We start from the raw sequence: 19,000 nt of genomic DNA on the forward strand, positions 1-19,000 counted from the left end.
TGAGCAAAACTGAAATACCGCGAAATTCGGGAAAATACTATTCATCAATCCCGTAAATATACTTCACAACAACCCGCAAGATTATACGTCCAACTACATATAACTTTCTTTTCTCAACCGAAACACTATTTGGGAGAGAAACTGAGAAAGAGAGAAAATACCGATTCGTTTCGACACGAAACGATACGAGTGAATTAGTGGTTTTTCTCTCTACATGCACCCCTCTATTTATAGCCTCTAAAATGGTGTGAAAAGACCAAAATACCCCTATGATAAGGCATGCCACCTAGGGGGTGAGGTGTTATGTGGATAGGATTGATGACGTGTCATCTGGATAGGATCGATGACATGTCATGCGGATAAGGACGAATCTGAAAAGACCCGAATGCCCTCGGCCCGAATACAAATAATATTCGTATAATTATTCTAAACAATTATATTTCTTGCGGTTGTTGTTTCGGTAACTTTTATACAACGTACCGTGTACGTTTATAAATTAACCGTTGTTTTTGCTTGTCATCTTATATGACATTTATAATTTAATTATAACACGTATAATTAATTATAACCATCTTACTATTGATCATAACCAATTTATAATCAATCACAATAAGATTCTCCGATTAACTCTTATATGGTGTGACCCAATAGGATCTGTGTTATGTTGGTAAATAGAGTTAAAACTGTTTTAACTTCTATAATCATGAGCAGTATCTGGCAGTATACATCATGACCATCCAATTACACAGATAATGTTGTACTGTACAATATCACGATCCAGTAAACTATTTACTTGTATCTGTTTTTCTGTCTCATAGCTATCAGATTAGTTTCAAGGTAGATGTGTGTCATCCTTGCTAACTGAATCTTTTCTTGATCTTGAGCAGATTATCAAATATAATTACTCTTGTAATTATACCGCTAGCATATAATCTTACTCTATCAAGGGGCCCAGTGATGCTATAGCTCGTATAAAATACGAGCGACAAATAGTATTCTTGGTAAACTATCACTTCCTCAGCTAAGCTATACATATGGAAAAGCTACCGTTATGACTGTTTTTTACGGACAGCGTTAGATAACAATCACACATACATATTTCTCAGTGGGAACGATAAATACCTCATACTGTAGAACCTGACACTGAATGAAAACATAAATGACACAAACACAATTCTATTTAATGTTTCATTCGGGGTCTGTCAAATACCATGTTCCTAGAACATGTATCTATGTGATTAAAATGACATATCGTGTCAGGTGGTTTGTAAAACTTAACCATCTTTTAATCAACATACTAACCTTATCGCGGTAATTAGTGTTCCTGCTAATTACCTTGGTCAGTGACTTTTTAAGAGTATATATATCATCTATATTATGGAGTTTCACAATTTCAGTCATGAACTCGAAATGATCCATAAATTCAATAATACTCAAGGCAACAAAATGATATATAAATAAACATTCAATTCATGAACAAAGTTTTATGATAATTTATCGTATTATTGTCTTCTAGATTATTACAAACTAACAGTTAATGCCGAACTCCGTAAACAACTCATGTATTAAGTGTCTTTAAACTCTACTCTTTACTTTATTTATTTCATACTTTTAGTTTAAGACAAAGTTATTCTAAGTTTCCTTCGAAAATAACTTTAGGACACACTCAAACTTTATAACTTAGATTAAAATTTAAAAATGCTCTATTCACCCCCTCTAGGTGCCTTTGGGACCAACAAGTTGCTATTTTGTCTATTTTTTTTAATGAAAATATGTCATTTTGTATGGGATTTCTTTTAATGTTTTCTTATAATGTAATCTGTTGCAACGCACGGGCATGGTACTAGTATCCAATTTATGTCTTTCTTACAAAATCCTACAGTCTTCCTTGAAATTTGAAATATAAAATCTATGTAGTATGTATTGTATCAATTGTATCCAGTGATTTAAAAATTGGTTCTTATTCGGTATTCGGAAAGCCATCGTATACCGCATATACGGATTTTTATTCGGATTTATATATGTGAATTTTAAAATGAAAATTCATATTAATTTGTATACAAAAAAAGTATTCATGATTGACTGTACATGTTAAACTGGTGATGAAATGTTAAAATATCGATCCTTATCTCATACTAAATGAAATACTGAAATATTCATGTATTGATCTCAATTTGGCCGAATATTCGAATATGCGGCCAAATATTCAAAACTGTATATTGAACCGAATACTCATTTTCTATTCGAATTCCAACTGAATACAAATATTCGACTAAATATACCGATTTTTAAAACACTGACTGTATCGATATCCGTACTTGTAGTCCCTAACAATACCTAAAGAGGGGTGAATAGAGAGTCTTAAAGACTCTTGAACGTTTTTCGATTAAACTAACAAGTCAAATAACAACCAAGTAAAACGTGCACAAGTAAAAGTAAATAGAGTAGAGTTAGAGAAATTTGATACAAGATGATAACGGAGTTCGACCTAAAATATCTACATCTCCGGGGTAGAGTAACCTCATCCGCACCCCTTTTCTATTACTAAAAAAGAAATGATACAAGTCGTGACACCTGAGCCTAACAAAGGTGGGAAGTTACAGCCTAACTCATGTACAAGGTGAGTCTAAAAGCTCGAGTTGGAGAGTCCCAACAACAGAGATCGTTACACAACAATGGCGCTCGAGAAGGTGAGCCCCTTAATGCCCTACAAGCGGGAAAGTCACACAACTATTCAAGTGGAGAACTAAGTAGGTATCCACAATATGAATGAGACGGTTATAGAACTAAATTCAAGATACTAAATTATATCTAAAAGAAGATAAGTCGAGTAAATTTGAGATAGTTGAGAATATATTGAAGTTTAAGTTTATCATTAAAATATAGTGATTTTTTACTTATTTAAAATAGTAAAAAAAATTCTAACAATATAAGTTTTAAGTTGAAAAAATATGTTTATATACATCATACTGAATAATTCAAATCGAATGTTTAAACTCTAAAAATGAAATGAGTGATCTATAGTGCGGAGTCTGCGGACTGCGGAGTACGGACATCACCAATCTACGTTATGCATTATACCATAATTATAACCTAGCTCTTTTTTATTTTCAAATAAAAAATAAATTAATAATGGCTTTATACATATAGTTAGCTGTTACGAATAATAAATGAAAGATGCTGGGTATTACCTCAGCTTTTTCTATCCACAAGTGTGCATATATTGATATTGTTAAGTTCTTTTGTCTCTTTCTTTTTTTGAGGTGTTAATCGCATGCAGTACCGTCTAGCGTTTAGTGCTAACATACGATGACAAGAACAATTCAAGATGATTAGATATATTGGCCAGGGTTTAGTTCAACTAACGCGTTGAAATTAATAATAATTGCACCTCGGATGGTTTGGACAATCAACTGTCTCGTCACTCTCTAGTCAAATATATAATATATAAAGAGTAAACCTAGAATGCATTATACTAATAAAAAGGGTAAAGCAAAAATGTTAAAATGTTAAAACAAGTTACAATGTTAAAATGTAACTATTATTTATTATCGCTTTTACTCTTTATTATTTAAGCTGGCTCCAATTTAATTTGATATGTGACCAAAACAGTTTACTTTTAAGATTCGCTCACACTTAATATGTACATATTTTAAAGCTATCCGCATAAATATCAATACAACAAACGGCTAATTAAAATTGAATACAAACTAAATTTGATCGGATGCCATCTTACCGCATTCCCCATTCTCAGTATTATTGAGAGACCGTAGTCCATAGATATATATCTTGCGCGACCGACTGCATTGAATTGAATGTTGGAAAGATCCAGATCCTGGTACTTGAGTTATGTCTACACAATCTCCCCATTGCATATACACAAATATTACCGCCATTTTTATTAGTACCCAACTTTAATTAGAAAATAACAAAATTGTTCAGGTTTTCTGAATAATTTTAGAAATATCCAAACCGGCCATTTTTTGGCCGGTCAATTTTTTTTTTTTTTTTTTGAAATGCTTTTTTGATTACTTTTTTTATATCTATAATTAGCATAATTATAATAAAATATGCTAAATTATTTGAAATTATATTAAATTACATTAAAATACGATACATTGTCCCGATTTTCTGTCATCTTTCATAAATTATAAGAAATAGTAAAAAAAATTCCAAAAATAGCAAAAATTGGGATTGTACAAGTTCATTATATAACCAATTTATTGAGCTACTTAGGCCGAAAAATAGAAATGAAAATATTAATCAGAAACTTCAACTCAAGTTTTAAGGCTCTTCCTTTTGTTTTTTTGGCAATCTGAATTTCAAAAAATAGCAAACCTACCACCGACGCATGCATCTTTTCGCAAGTTTTCCGAAAAGTAATTATTTACTGAAATCAGATACTCAAGCGCCAATTTATGACAGTTTGAAGTTTCATCGCTGGTTTTTGCTTTCTCATTAAAGATATTGTCTCTCTTAGCATATTTTAACATATTTAAGCGTAATTTAATATAATTTCAAGTAATTTAACATATTTTAGCTAATTATACATCAAAAGAAGTAATCTAATATAAAAAAAATTAAAAAAAGAACACTTCCTAACCGGCTACCGGCCAAAAAAATGACTGGTTTGGACATTTTTAAAATTATCCGGAAAACATGAACAATTCTGTTATTTTCTAATTAAAGTTGGATATTAATAAAAATAGCGGCAAATATTACGATACTAATTCATATTCATGTAACGGAATATTAAGAGCAGCCAGCTATTTCTCTCTCTCTTTTTTTGTGGCAATAACTTCGGAAATTTCTGTATTAGAATATACTCAATTTAGACGCAGATTTATACCCACTTTTAACTAGAGTATTAACAATACCCTTAACGGGTATACCCTACCCTACCCGTCCGTGTCCGCCGCCCGGGGTACCCGTGCCCGAGCCCGGGTATGGATCGGGTACTCGGGTACGCGGGTAAGAGCAAAAACCGGACCGGACCCGGTTTTTTTTATCAATACCCGACTATACCCGTATCCGACTAAACCCGTACCCGACTACCCGTATACCCGACCACTGTTCATGCCATTTCAAAATTCAAAATTTGTATTTTTTTTCCCCCAAAAAAATCAGAAAAAAACCAGAAAAAAACCAGAAAAAAAAACAGCAAAAAAAAAAAAAAAAATACCCGTACCCGCCCTACCCGTCAAGGGTACACGGGTACGGGTATAGGACGGGTAGGGTATGGTTTTTCAAAAATATACCCGACCATACCCGTACCCGAATACCCTTGTACCCGTCCTACCCGTACCCGTCCCGGGTATACCCGGAGTACCCGTACCCGCCCGACCATTAATACCCTACTTTTAACCAAACTGTCATATTACATAGAAAGGGATCATTGTCTAAATATAAATATATCCGGGTCCTACCACAAGAGTCAAGAGAGGTCTTCTTTGCCGCCTGTCTCGTCTCACTTTTCTCTGCTCTCCCATCGATCGAACGATACAGATATAAGAAACCAGAAAGATTTTTTAAAGGGAACAATTCCATTGCCGTTTTATACCATTAATTCGTTTATTGAAGAATTAAATAGAGCAATTCGCAGATTTGGACGAAGAAAAGAGGATCGTTTGCAAGATTGACCCTTGGTTCTTTTTGGAAATTTGCGAGATGTTTAATGGGATGATGGATCCGGAACTTTTTAAGCTGGCGCAAGAGCAGATGAGCCGGATCTCTCCAGAGGAGCTCGCTCGAATGCAGCAGCAGGTTTTAATTTGTTTCTTTTTTCATTCTCTGTTAATTCCTTACTTTTGATTAATTTTTTTAATTTCTTTTATTGAAATTGAGTTTGTTTATGATTAGATGATTCTGATTTGAGTTGAATGTAGTAGACGGATTGTAAGATTGTAATTCAAGTTGCATGCTTAAAGAGTATCGGATTTATCTGACTTTTGTTACGATATCTTTGTTTATTTTAGTTAATTCTTTGTTGAATTGATCGATCTGTGTTTTGAGTAGGTGAAACTTGTTTGTTCTGTATTAAAGTATTGTATTGATACCAATCAGTGTAGAGACTTTGTTTATGTCACTATTTTGCAATTTGGTTTCACATATATGATATATCCTAATTCTTAGATGTATACCAGTCAATTTTTTCAATTTTAGTTTGAAACCCAATAGTCTGGCAACATACTGGTACCGAGCCTAACCAGTGTTGGGCAATTGGTGTTCCCAATGGACAATGGGTGTATGCGTTGGTTTAGCCCTTTAGCCAAAATTATTGCACAGCTTTTGAATCCAGTTTTCTGATTCAGTATCAGTTTAACCAATAAACTCGCCCCCCCCCCCCCCCCCCCCCCCCCCCCCCCCGGCCTCCCGGCGCCTCACGTGAGAGTGATTGGTTAAAATTGGACAGAAGTGTAATCTAACTGGTACTGGTACTTAACAGCCAAACAGTGTTTTGGTTTCAAATTTGCGTTGTATTGCTTGAGCCAAGAAAAACTTTGTTAATTTATAAAATTGTAAATTGATAAACAAACAACAAAGAAAATCAGCTACACCTATTTACTATGGTAAAAGCATATCGATTATGATAAATATCCTGGTTACAGTTCATATATAATATCTTGAAAATTGATGCAGATGATGTCGAATCCGGATCTGGTGAAGATGGCGACTGAGAGTATGAAGAACATGCGAACAGAGGATTTCAAGAGGGCAGCGGAGCAAATGCGGCAGACACGACCCGAGGACATGGCTGAGATTTCGGATCAAATGGCCAAGGCCAAGCCTGAGGAAATTGCTGCTATGAAGGCTCGTGCTGATGCCCAGGTTAATTATGAGATATCTGCTGCCAAGGCGTTAAAGCAAGAGGTTTATTTTCTTTCTTTTTATTTTTATTTTTGGGTGCTTGATTAAACTGAAATCTAGGTAAAGGCTTTTTGTGCAGTTGGCCTGGTGCTTGTTATTCTCTTTGGAAGCTGGCTTTACAGATACATAAAAGAGAGCTGTGTGTACCATTAATGTAAAACTAGAATCCGGTGAGGCAAACTACATGTTGACCAAACCAATCACCACAAGACTCAAACGGAAGTTCCATAATTTCAAACAGTAGCTCATGCTTTCCAACATGATTTGCATTCTATATTGGTGCTATCCTGGCTTTTATCTTTACAGCATTCCTCTACTGGTGGTATATGGGTATTCCTTGCAACTAATCCAAAATCATTTCATCTCTCTCTCTCTCTCTCTCTACAGGGAAATGAATTACATAGCCGAGGACAATACCGTGAAGCTGCTCATAAATACAACCGTGTATGTTTGAAGTTGTCCATTTTGTAATATATGTAATCAAACAATGAAATTTGATCAGCACAAATTGATTTTGACTTCAAATTTTTTTTATCAGGCCAAGGACAATGTGAAAAATGTGCCTTCAGCAGCTGCACAGACCCTTCAATTGCTGTGCTCTCTTAATCTGATGTCATGTTATTTGAAAACTGGGCAGTTTAATGAATGCATCACTGAAGGCACTGAGGTACTTTTACTTGGTCGTAGTATCTTCTTTTGGACTTAATTTTTAGGTTGAAGTACTGTAGAAAAAACATTGTTTATGGCACTGTGACACTGACTTAATTACATGTCTTGCTTTACTTATTTTGAGATTTTGGCATGCTGTAGTTTTCTGAATATTAGGTGAAGTTTTCTGTTCTTGTCAAACCAATTTCAGGTTTTGTCATATGAGTCAAGAAATGTCAAGGCACTTTATCGGAGAGGCCAAGCTTACAGAGAATTGGGAAATTTTGAGGTATGTAGTGGTACTTATTCATTTAATGCATTTCTGTACTTGATTTTCAATAATTAAATGATTAAAAAATAGTTGCACATGATACTCATTGATTTCAGGCTGCTCTTGTTGACTTGAAGAAAGCTTATGAAATCACACCTGATGATGAGACCATTGCAAATGTTCTTAGGTACGAACCATCTCCTAGAGCAGACTCTAGATTTTTTTCTGTTTATACCAAGAATGGCTGGCTCTTATACAGTTATCAGTATTGTGAGACCTGTTACTCTATACTTTTTTTCCTTTTTTCTGTCCTGCTTTTTATAAAGAACAGCAACAGTATTACTGTTTCCGAAAGAATAGCTAAACTTTGCCTGAAATTTGGAGGCATGCAGAGAGAAGTGTAATGGTACATCTCAACAAACACAAAATTTTGAATGTCAGCGTCTAGATCTCCGAGCACATGCTTTCAAAAAACACTTTTGAACAATACTACTGCTATTTTCATAAAAAGTGGGTTGAAAAAAGTTGTACAATTTGTAGCCATTGCCAGCACAATGGTTCTTGCTTATTTTGCTTGTAATATTTTGGGAAGTAGATCAGACGAAGAACATTCTTCACATTCTTTTGGAGATTTCGTTGAACCTCCAACTATTGGTGAAACCAGATCTCATTTGTTAATTTAAAGATCAATTCTAGACCAGAAATCCTTACTTAGATTCCAAGCTGTATATGATAGTCTAATGTGCAACTTTAACATCATCTCTACTTTGTGTCATTGCAGAGATGTAAAAGATAAGTGCGCCGCACAAAAAAGAACAGTCTCCAAAGGTAAGGAAACCCTTGAGTTGAATTATGCTAAAGAGTGGGCTAATTGTTCATTGTCATACAAATCTGCATTGTTCGCCAATATATGTTTCGATTTGTGGAGCAACTATTTGAACACTCCTCAAGTTAACAAGATCATCATTTAAGAATGTAGATTGACCGACGTCCTTTGTCATGTTGAACAAGGAATTACTATGCAGGCTATAAACCTTAATTCAATCTTTAAATCCAACAAAACACAAAGAACTGAAAAAGAAAATAAAATTCTGGCTAGTATTGAAATTTAAAAGATGCAAACCTTTGCAGGTGTTATCATTGAAGAAATTGATGATGGTGATGGTGAAGATGAAAAGGCAGAGCCAGCTGCTACCAACCAATGGAGATCTGCAGTTGAGAACGTATCTAACACACAAGCCGAGTCCACTGTGGGCTCCTCATCTAGTACCCATATTGCTGATGTTCCTATCAATAATGACCAGTTAAGAAACTTAGGAGAAGATCCTGCTACTATCAGGTAAGCATTAAATGAATCTTTAACCTCTGTTGTAAACTTGTTATACAAGTATTGACATGTTAAAAGCAGACCTTCTGTTATATCTGTTGGCCTTTTTAATGTTTAAACATTAATTGTGGTCTCTGAAAGAGATCAACTGGACCTATCTTTTGGCCAGTACTTTCTGCTACCTGTAAGGCAATATCACTTGTAATTCCATAGTGATCCTATTTACGAAACTCCCCTCAGGTTATTCCAAAATTACGTCTCAAACACCGATCCAGAAGTGCTGTCCCGACTAAGCGCACAGCAGGGCATGTCGCCTGACGTGATCAAAACGGCAACTGACATGATTAAAACCATGAAGCCTGATGAGCTGCAGAAGATGTTCCAAGTTGCCTCCTCTCTAAACCAAGCAGGTCCACTAGGTTCAAACTCAGCTCCAAATGTCAGAACCAATATGCCTGAAATGAGCCCAGAAATGGTCAAGATGGCATCAGAGACGATAAGCAAAATGTCCCCAGAGGACCTACAGAGGATGATGAGCACTGCCTCGTCATCTCTGGGTGCAAATAGGGGTGGTGGATCATCTTCTCCTGAGGGGAGAAGTGAAGGTGGGTCAATGCCGTCTGTATTATCTGGTGGTTTTGCAAGGAGGCAAGGTGCTACTGAGAGGGGTGAATCATCAGTGGCTAATGCAGATGCTGATTTGCAAGAAGCTGCACGCAGTACAATGAATGACCCAGCGATGCGACAGGTATAGGTTTTTTTTTTTTTTCTATTTTGAAGGGCAAGTAAGAAAAGCGCAAAAATCCTACTTGTAGCTTTTTTAATTTCTTTTACTTGGGTAGGTGAAATTCTCCTTGTTTCTAATTCTTTTTATGATAAAGAAAAAAAGAAAAAAAGAAAAAAAAACAACACCTCAATAAATGCCTTATTTGCAGTCAGTAATACCAAAATAACAAGAACTTTGCATCAGTAGTACAGAAATATTACTTCAGGGATAATACAAAAAAAATAATAATAATAATATAAAAATAAGTGAGGAAAGATCTGATTGGTTTGCAACTTCTATAAATCTGCTAATGACCAACCAGTATAAGATCTAACCCGGATGTTGTCAAAATTCAAGGTTTTGCAAGTTTTCCCCTTTTGGTCTCTCTCTCTAACCAGGATGTTATCAAAATTCAAGGTTTTGCAATCCCCCCCTCTGAAACCTTGGCAGAGGTTGCCAAGAAAATCTCTTTCTCTCTCTCTCTCCCTCCCTAGTCCCTCCCTCCTCTCTGTTTCCTGTAATGAATTGCCTTGTGGAACCATTGCAAAGCCTAGTATTATTATTTACTTTATAATTGACTTGTTTTGTCTGATATAAATTATTACATAAAATTATCTGTTTCCCTGCAATTAATTATCTTGTACAACCACCAAAAAACTAAGTATTATTTTACTCAAGTCTATTCTTTGACTTGGGGTACATCTTTTGCTAGTATACCTTTCTATAGAGTAGGTTTATTAAAAATTAATTTAAGATATTTTATCCCTTCACGTTGTTGCTTTTTATTTCGGTGTAGTATTGAGCATCTTCCTTTTTTTTTTTTTTTTTGGGTGTGGTCAGGACTTGATCCTTTGGTATAGTATTGAGCTTCGTTCTTTGCTTCTTTTCCTTTTTTTTTGGTGTCATCAGGAGTTGACCAACACTAAATAAATGTTGTAAAATCCCACTGGAAATAGAATACTTTGCACGGTATTATCACTGTCCTTCAGATCTTAGAATATAATTTGAAATTACATATCATATTGCACAGATGATGACAAACATGATGAAGAACATGGACCCAGAGATGATGGCAAACATGGGCCAACAATTCGGCATGAAGATCTCAAAAGAGGACGCCGCTAAGGCTCAACAACAGTTGGCTTCTTTATCTCCTGAGGACTTGGATAGAATGGTAATTTTATACACTTCCTTTACTGGCCTAGGTGATGAAGCAATTAGAAACAGCATTTATGTACTTGTGTCTGTTTGATTATATTTCTTTGAAAATAGGTAACTCTGATGTTAGAGATTATCTGATGGAAGGAATCCTTTTTTTAGATTTTTCTTTTTAATACCTGAGGTTTATGTCTTTCGCATAGAAGCCTATTGTAAATATAGGCACAAGATCTGATTCAAATTGTTTTTGTTTTTCTATTATGTGAGAATAAAAGGCACTCTTTTTATTAAGAGACTGATAGTCTCCTTCCTTTGTATTCCAGATGAGATGGGCTGAAAAAGCACAAAAGGGGATAGAGACTGCGAAAAGGACGAAGAACTGGCTCCTGGGACGGCCTGGCATGATACTTGCCATCGTTTTTCTAATTCTGGCGTTTATACTACACCAACTTGGTTTCATCGGTGGCTAACATTGTATACACTCAATTTAGTAGCTTATTTTCATATTTGTATGTGTTGTGATATACTTTTAAGGTAACTTGTGAAAATACAGTGAATCTGGACTTGGGTTTGCTAGACATGGGCATTTCACTCCAGGAGTCCGATAGTTATTTTTTACCTTTTTTTTAATGTGCTAATTATTCTTTCGGCCGAAACAAAATGGACTGACTTGATCATTTTATGAAACTTTTTGACATGTAGACTTTGGTTGGACACCTGAACAACAATAAGTTCAAACAAAGCATATTTATTCAGAATGAAGTTTTTTGTACTAGAAGTTTGTGGAGCTTTATTTTTATCATATATGAATAATTATAATGAGAGTATCACAAATAATTTTGATCTATAATATTGCTTAGTAAAAAAATAAGTAAACTAAAGAATTTTTTTTTTAGCTGATTGAAAGAACTATAATAAATTAACGAAGCCGAAACTATAATAATCATAGTAAAACTTGCGACAATATTAAGTTGATTGGAAAAATATAATTTATTTGCACTATGTTGTCGGGGTGACAAATAAATGATTAAATGAATCGATATGAACGAAAATATTTGATAAGAAAAGAGATGCAACTTAAAAACCAAGGCATATTGCAAAAACAATTTAATAAACAAAATAGTTTGCAAAATTAATACGTCTTCATATTAACAAAGCCAAAGCTATAATAATCATATTAAAACTTGCGACAATATTAAGTTGATTGGAAAAATATAATTTTTTTGCATTGTCGAGGACTCGAGGTGACAAATTAAATGATTAACGAAAATATTTGATAAAAAAAGAGATGCAACTTAAAATCCAAGGCCTATTGCAAAAGCAGGGCCCAACCGGGTTCGAACCGGTGACCTATTGATCTGCAGTCAATTGCTCTACCACTGAGCTATGGACCCATTTATGTTTTAAGAACATTTTATTTTTTATATCAATAAATTAATTTCTGTCACTAAGCAATTTTGTCGAAATCGCTAACCCTTGTGTGCAATTTGATCTTTAAATTTCCATATACCGTCCCCAAGATTACATAAAAAATGCTACCTAGTTTTCTTTACCTCATCATATTATCCATATTTCTATAGACATTGTTTGTATGATGACTTCGTCCCGGAAAATAAAAATATATATCAGAATTTTTTTTTTTAATTGAGACAAATACAATGAAAAAGAATGCAATATAAAAAATATATAGAAATAATTTCATACATTAGATATACCTCACATATTGACGCATATATTTATTAGTAAAAAATTAAACATTTTTTAGAAATATAATCAAATTTGAGAATAATTAATAGTTGATCTTATTTATGAACAACCAATTGCACACTAAATTTATCCTGTGGACTATTACTTGTTTTGATGAATTAGGTGCCAGAAAAAACCCCACATGCCCAACTGCCCTCAGCCAATCCGCATGGAGGATATAGACATGGCACCCCATAGATCTTTATTTTTAAAATAAAAAGGACATGTTTTTCTCGGTTGGCTCGTGCCGATGCGGTGGCTATGAGGATTGTAAGAATGTCATGGTTGAGGCTGCAGCCAATGCTAGCTATGAAAGCCTTAAAACAATTTTTTATGTTCAAGTAGCACTACATTCTGATATTTTATGTGCAAGTATTATCACTACATTCTGACTTTAGGCATATCGTTTGGGATAATGTATCCTTTAGTTTTTAATTATGCTTTTGGCAAACTTTAGCTGTTTTACGTGGTAATGAGGGTTAGTGGTAATATTATATGATGTTGTTTATTATGAATAGTATAATATTGCTATTTTTTTTATTGTCATTGTTGTTGCTGTTACTGCTATCTTTATGCAGCGGTACTGTGTCCAGAAAGACTGAAACTGCTGGTTTTCAAAATTTCTCGCCTTATACAAATACTATGTGGGTATTTTAGTTCTTGTATCCATGAAGACTGAAAATGTTTGTTGTCAGAAATATGTCTGCTTTGTAGTTACCATATGGATATTTTCGTGCGTATCATTTAACATTGAGCAAAGTTCATTAACAGTTATTCTCAACTTGTACTGATGAATTGATTTTATTGAAGCAGACCAGACTTAGTGAATTACCTCCTAAAACAAATAACCCATAAGCTCCAAAGGAGAAAAAATATTGATCACTAACAAAAATAATATTCTTCTATGCTGATGTATATGTTTACAAATTCAAATGACAAAAAATTGCATCAAGTACAGTTTCTCGTATTATCGATGTAATTCTGTCATGGTCAATTCCAAAGGTACTCAAGGATCTTTACAAGTTACAACCCATACTGAAATTAAATCCTATCACAACAACTCTATAAATGACACAAGCAATTCATTAAACAAAATTAATGCTGCAAGGCCTATAATATACTAAGTACCAAGTTTCAAGGCGTCTCTAAATGCAATACTAAAAGTGTTTTCTAAGCCTCTCTTCCCCAAACCTATGGGGTTTCCTTTCTGCATCATAGCAACAAATTCATTGTAGTCGATGCGTCCGTCCTGCATAAACAAAATAAAATAGCAAACTTAAAAATTACTGCTGTTTCAAAGTTAAAATTGTCCCTGGTCTCTACGACACTTCATGCATCTTTTATCTAGATTATAGCATCCATATTCTGTTTAAAATTACCATTTATTAACATGGGGGCATATTCATATTTCAGGAATCAATTCGATGCTCAACCTTTTGAGTCTGATCAAATATCCATTGGTTGGCCTGATAGATTGCGGTAGTTTGGCCCTTTTTTTTGTGGGTCTTTGAAACTTTTAATAGCCATAAAAAACTTGATATACTGTTTACTGAATACTAAAATCAAGTAGCATATTACATTGTCTTGGTCAACTTCTTTTATCATGTCCTCAAGCTTGACATCTTCCATGCCGAACTCCTCACATGCCTTTTGAAGCTCGTCAGGTGTAATGTAGCCACTTCCATCCTTATCAAAATATTGGAAGGCCGCAAATAGATGATCCTCCCTCTCTATTTTATTTAAGTGTAATGTAGCTGCTATGAACTCACCATAATCTATAGTCCCGCTATTATCTACATCAGCCTGCATTATAGAAGAAAATATAGTTGTTAACCCATTATACTTAAAAAAGAAGTTCATCCCTGGGACCAGTAGCAGCACAAATGGAGCATCGACTGTTTTATCAAATCTCTTTTTTTTGGTAATTAGTGTTTGTGCCTCAATCAGTAATTATAATTTAATGCAGGTTACAGCCCAAAAATTGGAGTCTGAATAGTACTAAATCCAGCATCAGTTAACTATGCCAGGCTGCATATGCAGATGCAATTGCCTGTACCAGAACTGATCAGCAATATTCAGATTTTAGAATCTTCCATGCAGGCATATGTCTATCTTATACAGTACAACTTAATAAAAGAACTGCCAAAAAAAAAACTACCATATTCAAAGGTTGGCAAGGGAAGGGCAGAAGAAAAAAAAAAATTACTATTTCACTGGAAAAAAGGCAAACTGACCGCTTTCATAAGTGCGTAGATCTCAGATTCTTTGAGATTAGCACCAACTCTCTCCAATCCGGCCTTGAGTTCTTCAAAGGTGATCTGGCCACTGTTGTCAGTGTCTATCATCTTGAACATTTCTTTCAACCCTGCAATCTCATCCTCAGAAAGGTGCTCCGCAATCACCTATACAGGTAAGTACATTTTATCAAAGGTGGAAACTGGAAAAATACCAAGAAAAAAAAATTACATAATATTAAGATACTTTCTCTCTCATTTTTCTGATTCAGACAAGGACCTTGCTAGTTTATATTCAGTTGCTAATTTAGCAACTTTGCATAAAATAGCCTCAATTAGCCATAGATTGAACCCAAAATGTGCCAACTTTTTCCTCAATTAAACTCAATTCAACCCTTAACTAATCACTGAACCCAAACAATGTTCAGAACCTGCCCCCACATTTAGGCCATAGTAATTGGATCAATACCAGGAGAAATTTACTCTAGCAGCTTATCCAGAGAAAAATATAAACTTACTCTGAGGGCCATCTTTTTAAGCTTGTTCATAGCAGTGAATTGTTTCATGCGAGACAATACGGCTGAATCTAATGGCTTATCCGGTGCTGCACCGTCAACTTGTACCCATGGATGCTCTAAATAAATGCATAAAATGGCAGAATATTATAAATACATGAACTTTGCAATGTTTTCCAGTAATGAACTAAATTTAACAAATAATTAGTCGAATGGCTACTCACTCAGAACTTCATGTGCGGTAAGGCGTTTCTTTGGGTCTCTCACAAGCATTTTCCTGACAAGGTCCTTCGCACTTTCAGAAATATTTGGCCATGGATCAGACTGAAAGTCAAGTTTCCCATGTAGAACCTCGTCAAATATGCCCTGCTCGGTTTCTGCTTTATCAAATATAAATATAGTAGTTAGTAAGTTATTTACCAAATACCTGAGGTCAAGCATGCTAATATAAAATTACACACATGGCTAGCGACAATCACCAGAACAAAGAAAAAGGATCTTCAAAGCACTACAAAATGTTAAACAGGTTCAACCATTCAAAAAGATATACTAAATGAAAATCAATATAACATTATACCCGGTAAAAAGAAAAAAACTTATATACCATATCAGAAAGGTTTTACTGAACCAAAAAAGAAGCATCAATTCAAAAAGGTTCAGTAATACCTACTTCTGCATGCTAAATCATTTTCCTATAACCAATGCCAAAAAGTAAAAAAAAATAAAAAATCTCTGACCTGCCCAAAAAGGAGGCACGCCACATAGCAGAATGTAGATTATGACACCGGCACTCCACACGTCTGACTCTGGGCCATACTTCTTTCTTAGCACCTCAGGTGCAACATAGTACGGACTGCCCACCACATCAGTAAATATATGTCCTGCATTAATTTATCAATACTTAGCTCAAGTTAACAGTAAATGAAATCATTATTAGGACCAAAGAGAGAGACTTTGTGTGATCAGTATTGGATCTGACAAGCAGAGTCTAGGTGTGAAACAATTAATCAAGTAGATAAATAAAGAGGGTTTCATTTCTAGCCTACCCCAACTTGTTTGGGACTAAAGGCTTGGTTGTTGTTGTTGTTGTTTTTAAATTATCTGGACGCCGGTCCCTGTACAACTTTTCAATTAGGCTCAATTTTAGCCAGTCGAGCCTCAATTTATACTCATTTTGCAAAATGCAAACTCCACCAAATTCAAAATAAACAGAAATTAAAGCAAACTAGCCATCGAAACCAAAATCCCTCAAAGAAAATCAATCTATCCAAGACAGAAAAAGAATAAGTCAAATACATAAAATTAGCAGTCTTTAAATAATCAAGCCAACCCAGTCTTATGCATTTTCTCAAATTGTAAGATCATAATGTATCACCCCCATTGAACCCCAATAACTCTAGTTAAGTTTTGAACTTTTACTCGATCCAAATTTGCCTAACAGATCTATCAACTGTGCCATTATCATCAGTTAAGCCCCACAGCCTATTAGCCTCTCACAGATATAAACAGTACTAAACAAATACTAAAATAAAAAAACAATATACAAAATTCAGATCAAGTAATACAATCCAGCACCAAAAAAATATTAAAGAAAATGTACTTTAAAAAAAAAAAATACCAGGCTGGAAGAATATCGAGAGCCCAAAATCAATGGTCTTCAGCAGGGATTCCTCGGACTGATCAACAAAGAGAAAATTTTCAGGTTTCAAATCTCGATGCATCACACCCATTGAGTGGCATAACTCGACCACGCTTACAATAACCCTAGCCAATTCAGCCGCTTTTCTCTCAGTATAATGCCCCTTTTGCACTATCCGGTCAAACAGCTCGCCTCCAGCACACAGCTCCATCACCAGGTGCACTGCCACTGCATCTTCATATGCTCCTTTATTCAACAAAGTTTAAAAAACAAAATCAGCTTGCCAATATTTTTACTGGTAAACATAGCATTTAATATTGCAAAATGGATAATTCAATTAAAGTACCTTTGATATTAATTACATTAGGGTGTCCTGATAAATGGTGCATTATCTGGATCTCCCTTCTGACATCCTCCACATCTTCTTCTGTAGATAATTTTCTTTTCAAAATTGATTTACACGCATACTCTTTCCCGGTGGATTTTTCAATGCACAAGTAGGTAGTGCCGAATTGGCCCTGGCCAAGTTTCCGGCCGAGGCTGTACTTGTCCTTTAAATTCTCGGTTTTTCGCTTTAAGACAGACCCCACAAGGAGACCAGCACTGGACAGTCTCTTCACCTGAGGTCCTTTTGGTCGCGGCTTCTCCACAACTTCTTTGTTCGGGTTGTTTTCCTCCGGTTTAACTGGATTTGGATCTGAATTGTTGATTGTCACTGGCTCTGGGGGTTTGTCTTGGGTTATTTTATTAGGAGACATGGCCGAGGATGGTGAGGTGTCTCCTGTGGATCCCACAGAGCCATTGGCTGGAGGCGGCAGCGCAGGGTCACCATCATACCGAGACCGCCAGAGAACAGTGGATACTGATTGAAAGAACCCGCTTTCACTGGGACCCACACAAGTGTTCCCCATAGTTTCTGTGCTTGGTTCTAGCGCTGATGCTTATTAGATTGTTCTGTAAATGATACTGCTCGGCATTTGGGTCAACTCTTGTGAGATGCATTCACTGGTAGAGCTCTGAGAGGATCAGAGATCAAAGAATTTTGTTTGACAATTCACAATTGAACTGTACATGAATCAAAATTAAACTTTCTTGGAAACTTTGGTAGATGGATGGAGGAATTTGGTGAGTAGTTGGAGAATTTGAGGAAATGTGTAAATCTATCCAGAATTGGAATCAGAAGCTAGATTAAAGTCCTGTAGAGAAAGAGACAAGAAGCTAAAAGGTAAAATAAATCTGCCCAGGAATCAATAAAAGGATAGAAAAGGAAGCACCCTGTTTCTAGAAATGCAAACAGAGATTACGACTTCGGAATTACTACTTTAGCAGTTTAGCTATAGAAAGAAATGAAAGACTGAAAGAGAAGCGCGGAGGGAGGGAAGAGGGGTAAAATGGTCAATTCAAACGGTCCGCGACTTGGTCATTTTCCTTTTTGTCTTGCACTGATGCGAAACGACGCGCTTTTGGTAAATAAAAATCTTCAAAAAGGATTAAACCCTTGTTACTCTCGTAAAGTTCGGCAAAATCTCGTACTTTTTGTTGTTTAATTAGCGTTGATTCCATGCGGCGATCAGGCTGCAACAGACATCGTGCGTCGCGATGGGGATTTTTTTTTTTCATTTTTCTACAGCTGTCATTTGTTTTTATTTTTTAAAGATAATTGGAATGAAATATGAGGCATAGATAAAAGAGTAGAACTAGGGTGCTCTTAAGCTCACCAAAGTTTTGGTGAGCTTAACTCTAAAACTCATCAAATCAATTTTAAATGACGAATTCGAACCGTTGAAACTCATCTACCTTATGTGTGATGCATCTACATGTGAAATTTT

At 35.2% G+C, this 19,000-nt stretch overlaps 2 protein-coding genes and 1 non-coding gene across 3 annotated transcripts; 1 reads left to right on the forward strand and 2 right to left on the reverse strand.

The window, feature by feature from the left end:
• Positions 1-5,442: 5,442 nt before the first annotated feature.
• Positions 5,443-11,633, forward strand: TPR7 (Tetratricopeptide repeat (TPR)-like superfamily protein). Its single transcript, XM_078306297.1, has 11 exons — positions 5,443-5,763; positions 6,640-6,870; positions 7,255-7,311; positions 7,406-7,534; positions 7,727-7,804; positions 7,903-7,973; positions 8,568-8,614; positions 8,918-9,125; positions 9,354-9,861; positions 10,910-11,053; positions 11,361-11,633. The coding sequence occupies exons 1-11, from the start codon at positions 5,668-5,670 to the stop codon at positions 11,505-11,507; spliced, it is 1,716 nt and encodes a 571-aa protein (XP_078162423.1). The 5' UTR covers positions 5,443-5,667; the 3' UTR covers positions 11,508-11,633.
• Positions 11,634-12,359: 726 nt separating this feature from the next.
• Positions 12,360-12,431, reverse strand: TRNAC-GCA (transfer RNA cysteine (anticodon GCA)). Its single transcript has one exon. It is a non-coding gene; the product is annotated as a tRNA-Cys (tRNA).
• A 1,295-nt stretch (positions 12,432-13,726) lies between these two features.
• Positions 13,727-18,547, reverse strand: LOC144557730 (calcium-dependent protein kinase 10-like). Its single transcript, XM_078306298.1, has 8 exons — positions 17,518-18,547; positions 17,151-17,417; positions 16,270-16,413; positions 15,757-15,909; positions 15,536-15,651; positions 15,018-15,185; positions 14,362-14,586; positions 13,727-14,032 (listed from the first exon to the last, which is right to left on the reverse strand). Exons 1-8 carry the CDS (start codon positions 18,080-18,082, stop codon positions 13,904-13,906), a joined length of 1,767 nt encoding a protein of 588 aa, XP_078162424.1. The 5' UTR covers positions 18,083-18,547; the 3' UTR covers positions 13,727-13,903.
• Positions 18,548-19,000: the final 453 nt, after the last annotated feature.

This window comes from Carex rostrata, chromosome 8, assembly GCF_964058835.1.
Source record: "Carex rostrata chromosome 8, lpCarRost1.2, whole genome shotgun sequence".
NCBI classification, from domain to species: Eukaryota; Viridiplantae; Streptophyta; class Magnoliopsida; order Poales; family Cyperaceae; genus Carex; species Carex rostrata.